Raw genomic sequence first — 7,345 nt, forward strand, 5'->3', positions numbered from 1 at the left:
CTTTCAGTCTTAGCGTGCAGAAGATATAAACAATCCCACTAATTGAGACCTGAAAATGCACTGCACTCTAGTGAAAGTCAGAGAAAATGAGTCAATAAAACCACTGCTGGGCCAGCCCCAGTGGCCTAGTGATCGAGTTCAGTGTGCTCTATTTTGGGGGCCTGGATTCAGTTCCTGGGTGCAGACCTACACCACTCATCTATCAGTGGCCACATTGTGATGGTGGCTCATATGCAAAAAGAGGAAGATTTGCAGCATATGTTGACTCAGGACGAATCTTCCTCAGGAAAAAAGAATCTCTGATTAAGCTGATAAGACTGAACCACAGAATAGTCTTCTGGAAGTAAACATAATGAATAAGATCACATAACAGTAAAGATATTTTATCATCAAGCAAATATATTAAGAATAAATCACCTAAGTCAGCCATCTCCCCAGCAAGTTTCTGGAGAAGAACAAAATCTAATCAATGCTAATTAATATTTTAAATATTACAAATAGAAGATGTAGGGATTTAGGCTTCTAGAAAAAGGGTTAATGTCCTTTTCCCCCCATAAGTCATAAAAACTCGTTAAGTGAAGAGTTGTTTGTTTTAGAATTTGTGAGATGTCAAAACTTGGAGGAATCGTTCTCTGATCCTCTTAGTTCTTACGCCATAGATCATTGGGTTCACCATGGGTGGAACAAGGAGGTAGATGTTAGCCACGAAGATATGAATATGAGGAGCCACATGGTGCCCAAACCTGTGAATGAGGAAGGAGAAAAAGGCTGGAGTATAAGCCACTAAGATCACACACACATGGGATCCACAAGTGCCCAAGGTCTTGAGTTGAGCAGCCTTGGATGGAAGACGGAAGACAGTATAGAGGATGACAACGTAAGAACATAAGATTAGTATGAAATCTATACCTCCAGTAAGGAAGGCAGCAGTCAGGCTGTATATTCTGTAGGTCCTTGTCTCCGAACAAGCAAGCTTGATCAGAGCCATAAATTCACAGTAAGTGTGAGGGACGACATTAGTTCTGCAGTAAGGAAGCCAGCAAAGCATGAAGGGTTGAGGACTGAAGAGCAAAGCCCCACGGAAGACAATAGCCAGCCCCAAGTTCTTGATGACTCTATGTGTCAGGATAGTAGAATGTCTCAGAGGATTGCAGATTGCCACATATCGGTCAAAGGCCATGGCCAAGATGAACCCTGAGGCCATGCTGCAGAGGGAATGAATGAGAAACACTTGTACAAGGCAGGCTTCAAAATAGATCTCCCTGTCATGGAACCAAAAATTGCTGAGGATTTTGGGCATAGCAGTAGTGGAGATGATCAAGTCAGCCACAATGAGCATGCAAAGGAAGAAGTACATGGGCTCATGCAGGTTGGAATCTGTTCTGATAATAAATAAAATCGAGAAATTTCCCAGGAGAGCACTCAAGTAGATGAGGCAGAAGGGCACTGATAGCCAAGAGTGGATGGCCTCCATCCCTGGAATGCCAAGGAGAACAAATGTACTGGGATGAAGATTGGTATCATTTGACAAAGACATGATGAAAACTACTGGCTGCTTTCAGTTGTGCAGTGGTGTAGATTCTTTCATACCCATTTGTCCATTACTTTACTGATGCCTTTATCTACTGATTTACATAAAATGTTCAGCAATTTTTTACACCCTAAGGATACAATGATACATAGGACCCATCCCTAAATTTAGATATTAATATTCTAATAGGGGAGAAACTGATGCAAACCAGTGATTAAATTCCCAAGAGATTAATGCAGTAAAAGTTATATGAATAAACAGTTTTATGACTTTCATGACTCAATATGTAGGGAGATCTATTCCACTTGTATGAGTCAAAGGATTCACAGATAATCTTGGTTCTGAAGCATTCTGGACCTTTAAAATAAAGAGAATATTATAACTTAAATAAAGTTCGCAATCAGAAGACATCAGTGTCTGATGTCTGAGAAAGTTAAGGAATTTTGGGGGTTTGTATGTGGGAGAAGTTGGAATACGTATTTGAGAAATAAGCTTTTGTCTGTGACTGCCTTCTTGTGTTATAAAACACATAGGTGAGGCCCTCATGATATACTGTTAATTGATGAGAGAAAGTTCCCATTTATTATATGTTACTCTGGTAGCCTAAAAAATATCCTTTATACGTGTCTCTGCATGGTGTAAAGTCTGAATCATTACAAGCTCATCTGTTAGCAGAGATAGGGAGTCGCACATTAAGGGAAATAGAAACAAAATATTGCTTCTTTATAGCAATCTTTGGAAAAAATGTTTTATAACAAATGAGCATTGTTTTTCCTTGTTAAAAAAGTAGTGCTTTAGTATTTTCTCACTAATTCTAATATGTTTTGTTTCATTTTCACTCATTTCAAACTACTTTCTAGTGTTTCTTTTAATTTCTTGATCCATAGGCTATTTAGTAATATGTTAATATTTTTCAAATATTTGGGGGATTTTCAAAGAAAATTGCAATTGTATTTGAATGACCCTTGAAGAACTCTACATTTAATTGTCTCACCTAAGTATCAAATTTATCTTTTGAGTATTTTTAAAATATATTAAAATGGTAATGAAATTGTAGAATGAAGAGAACAGATGATTCTTTCCTAAATTTCACTTGAATGTCCACTATGCCACACCGAATTAGCATGTATGGATAAATAATTCTAATGGCACATATTTTAGATGATTTTTCCAAGAAATGAGAGCTATAAAAGTGAAAGCTGAAAATTTATTTTGAATAATAGCTTTACTTCAGCAGATCAAATAGAAGTTTATGAACTAGATATTTGTAGGCAAAGGGTAGGTAAAGCACACTCACAATTATGCAATTTGATTTGCTTTTTAGAACAACTCTTCTATTAATGATTAAGTCAAGCTCAAAGGAATACCCCCTTATAAAATTATAAAATATGAGAACATATGCCATTTGTGTGGCATAATTCTAATTCAAACTTTGCAGTAAATTTACAGACTGCTTTGCTTTTATTATATGAATGATAAAGAGAAAATCAACAAAGAAACTTTGAATTTAGAATTTTAAAATAACACCAACAATAATCCCTAGAAAAATAGAAGACAGGAAGTGATGAAAATAAGAAAAAAGTGGGATTTAGCAGAATAGTAAAAAAATAAGAGGATGCCATTTAAAAGAGGACAAAACCTAAGAAAATTCTACCAAATTAAAGAAAAACAATAGAGATAAACTAAGCAAATTTAGAAATGCAAAATAGCGAACAATGTACTTACAAAGGAATTTTGCATACGTTGCACATTGAGGGATTAACTGGCCCATACAATAGGCCCATTAACTCTTCTGCCAAGAGGACAACCTTTTGTGCAGAGACATTTTTTACAAGTTCGTCAGCACCTGGGCTCACTGTTCTTTGATCTTCACTTTCTTCTGGAGACTTAGTGACCAAGGCCTGAATTAGAAATTTAGATGGCCTTAGAGTTTTTTGCAGTATAGTGTAGCAAAGTGAAGGAGTCAGACAGCTTGAATCCTATTTGGGACACCATCCTTTAGTCTATTTCCCCAGAAGACACATGGGCACAATACTTGCCTGGAATTTCCTTCTCTTTGTCCCATTGCCACTACAGGAACTGACTTTTCTTCAGTAGGTCACAAAGCTCCTGCTTCTCACTTCAGCAACAATGATACATACTTCAGACATGACATGTGCAGGTAGCGTTCCTGAGTGTGCAGAAGTGGAAAGGAGAGTAAGCTCATGTAATCCCTCTCCTTCCAGGTGCTTCTTTCTGTACTTCAGCCTAGAACACTTCGCTCTCAGTTCCTTGATAAATATCTTAACCTGGGTTATCCTTGGGTCTTTTGTACATATCAAATGTCCTTTGCCCTAGGATTTGACTAAACAGGGGGTCAAAGGGTTGTTACTTTTATGTCTCCTCTTTTCACTGGCATTAGTTATTCTTAGAAAACCTCAATGGGTCGCATGCATTTCCTGGAGACAAGATCAGATGGGAAGACTATAAAGCTACTAGGAAAAGGGAAAATCCTAAAGAGAAGTAAGATCTGGTGGTTTGAGAAATATCACAGTTGATTCAGATCATGAATTGATAGAAATAAGAAGGATGTAATAAAAAAGATTTTATACATCTTGTCAATTTGGTGAGGTGGTTCCTTTATAGAAGATAGTAATCATTACCCCATCATTTCCTCACCGCCTGCTACCCTAGAGCACTCATTTTAATCTTCCAATGTCATTCTATTTTTTCATCCCTTTGGCCTTGATGAAGTATCCAGGGCCTCCTCCTCTGTATCTTTGGTGGTGAAGGGAGATATTCAGGAGATTCTGTTATCCTTGACCTCACCTGTCCTATATCACCAGAAGCTTCTGGCCTGTCTTTATTATAACCAGCTAACCTCAACTATATTAATAGTTCTAGAATGAAGTCTCCCAGGAGCCAAGAAAGTGGCCCAGGTGTGCATGGGTTCCCTGTGGAGCCCAGCATATGCCAGAGCAGAGGCTCTTTGGCAGAAGATAACACCAAACTCCTCAGAGTTGTTCTCCCACTGTTTTTATTAACAATCCAAGGACAGGGGAAGAAAACAGATAATTTCTTTAATGGAATCTGTCTCATTATAAAACTCTTTTCAATGGGGACATACTGGTTGGCCAAAACCACTTAGTCAACAGATACACTTCTTACACTAAAATCTTTCGAATTTATAACCACATTGGTTTTCCATAATGATTTTTGACTTGGTTAAGTATACATAATTCCCAATTTCCTAGAAAATATAGTGCAACAAAGACCTTTCTCTTAATGCTACACTTTTCATAATTATAACTTTAATGGTCACAAAAGGTATCGTTAATTTTATATTCCATAATTCACTTAAGACTTCTCCGGTTCCTGGATATATGTGTGATTTTCATTGCTCCATTGATTAGAAAAAGTATAAATGTCCATTCTATATGCATAATAATATTTTAGAATTAAAGAGAAAAATACATAAAACTATGCACACCTACTGTTCTGAACATTACCCTGCAAAGAAGCTTTATGATCCCTTACTATTCCACCATGCACGTGGAATTTTTTCACATTCCTAGATTTATTCATTAAATGAGCTCTGTCATCAAATTAACTCTTCTCTAGGAACTAGGTAATAGGTAATATTCTAGGGACTGGAAATGTAATAAACAAAGTAGACAAGATCCATGATGTTATGAATAATTGTTTTAGTGGGATAAATCAACAACAAACTTAAAAAACATAATGTTTCAGAAAATTAAAAAGTTCTTTGATGGAAGATAAGAGGTGGATGTGATGGATACTGACTAGAGGTAGGAAGAACTTAGAAAAAGGAGGTCAAGGAAGATCTCTGTGAGGAGATAATATTTGAATTAAGACCTGAATGGTAAGAATAAACCAGCAATTAAAAGAACTAAGGAAGAGTATTGCAAGAAAAAGATATCAGAACATGATCCAAAGACTATTTTCCACACTGGGAGAAAATTCTTGCTAAGTATTGAGGAAGAGAAAAAGGGTAAATTAGTTGGACAAGGTAAGCAAAGGGAAAGAGTGGTATAGAGAAGGTTAAAGAGCGGTGCAGACCAGGTCATTTAGGACCATATAGATCAATAAGAAAAGCTTAAATTCAGTCTAAGTGCCATAGGAAACTGTTATTTTCTGAACTTGGTAATTTGATCTCCTCTCTAGACAACTGTTGTAGAATGTCAAGATTGGAAACAAGGTCAATTCTAAGGCTATTTTCAAAGATAACATTTACGATGATGTCAGATTTTCTAAGGTAGCTAAAATATAAATAATGAAACAAGATTGGGTTATGCATATATTTTAGAGGTGAATTTATGAAATGATTGTGAAGAACAAAAAGGAACGAAAGATGACTACTATGTCTGCAGTAGGAGCAAATAGATAATTGACTCGTGGACTATGGCAGAAGAAATCTAATACTGGCTTGGATTCAGACTACGCTTATCAAGATAAAATGAATTAAAAGATTTCAGACGAATTAAAGGTAGAATCAGCAGAGCTTGCTCTTGGATGGATGTGGAGGGTGAGGATAATCAGGCCATCAGTGAAGATACTTTGTGTCATCTACTTCCTTACACGTTTCTCCAGTTTCTCCTTCTCTCTTGGATGTATTTTTTGTTCTACCATAATCTTCTGCACATTTATAGTCTCCCCTTCTATGATCACAATTATTCCTATGGCTACAAATAGAATGTATGTGCTGAAAATTTCCAATTTCCTATCACCATCCCTGCCCAATATACTAAATAAAACTTCTTTACACACTCAACAACTTGGTATCTCCGTCTGGGTGTTTAATATGAGTTTTAATTGAGTACTTCTAAAATAGAATTCTTAAACTCCAATCTCCTCAATCCTATTCTTTCTCTAGTTCTCTCCTTCTCAGTAGGTTGCATGAAAATATGCCAGCTGCACAAGAAATCATTATGGGAGTCAGGTCTGTTTGGAGGTAATCCAGGAGAATTTTTTGATAGGTAAGCACACATAATATTTATTGGAAAATAATGAAATTATTTGTATAGAATAATTCTGGAAGATGTAGTTCAAGGAAGATAAAAAACATCATTGTTTCATTGTCAATATTATGATTATATCATTGGAGCAAGCCCTCAAGAGGATTTGACCTCTGGTTGACATGCGAGCTAGACCTGGGCAATCACAGGCTCCTCACCCTATTCCCTGTCCTGGGAATGTATATTTCACTCACCATTCCCCCACTAGGATCTATTCCAAAGATGTAACCTTGAGAGAGCAATGCGTTGTTGAGGTCATTTGGACAGCAAACGAGACTGACCCCAATTAATGACTCTATATAAACATTTAGGATTCTGGCTGCTGGGTGCAGATATCTACTCATCTTGTGGGTGCCCAAAACAAACCTTGTATGTAAATTCCTCTGCTTATTAAGCCTGACACCTACTAATCTGGAGTGGTCTGCCTCTTTCTTCAGTCTCTCCCTGCCTTCCCTCTAAGTGGGCCAGTTTGGGAACCAACAATTGGCAAGCCAGCCATGAGACAGAAGAAACAAGCTTTGGAAAAGAGGCATCCATCGGCGAAATCCTGAGTAGGACATCGACCTCTACGTGGGGAGGGGTGACCTGTATGTTACATGCTTGTAGACCACCACATGAGTACAGGAACATGCTAAAAATTATGGCTGGTTTCATGGGTTTGTTTGAGGAAATGTCCATAGCGCACTGTGGCAAAGAAAGGAAATGAATGGTTGCCACAGTGGGCTGGCCTCTGTTGTGGGCAGTTCAGGTGGCCTCCAACAACCAACACAGAGGCCGAAGCTCAAGTTAGAAAGTTGCA

The 7,345-nt window shown here is 37.4% G+C and overlaps 1 protein-coding gene across 1 annotated transcript; it reads right to left on the reverse strand.

Moving 5' to 3' along the window:
* Positions 1–592: 592 nt before the first annotated feature.
* On the reverse strand, positions 593–1,537 carry LOC139084321 (olfactory receptor 52P1-like). Its single transcript, XM_070626706.1, has one exon. The coding sequence runs from the start codon at positions 1,535–1,537 to the stop codon at positions 593–595; it is 945 nt and encodes a 314-aa protein (XP_070482807.1).
* Between the last annotated feature and the right edge of the window lie 5,808 nt (positions 1,538–7,345).

Source organism: Equus przewalskii, chromosome 6 (genome assembly GCF_037783145.1).
Source record: "Equus przewalskii isolate Varuska chromosome 6, EquPr2, whole genome shotgun sequence".
Lineage (NCBI taxonomy): Eukaryota > Metazoa > Chordata > Mammalia > Perissodactyla > Equidae > Equus > Equus przewalskii.

Bases quoted from the DNA above. Each gene is read 5' to 3' on its own strand.
- LOC139084321 (XM_070626706.1), bottom strand. From the start codon at position 1,537: ATGTCTTTGTCAAATGATACCAATCTTCATCCCAGTACATTTGTTCTC.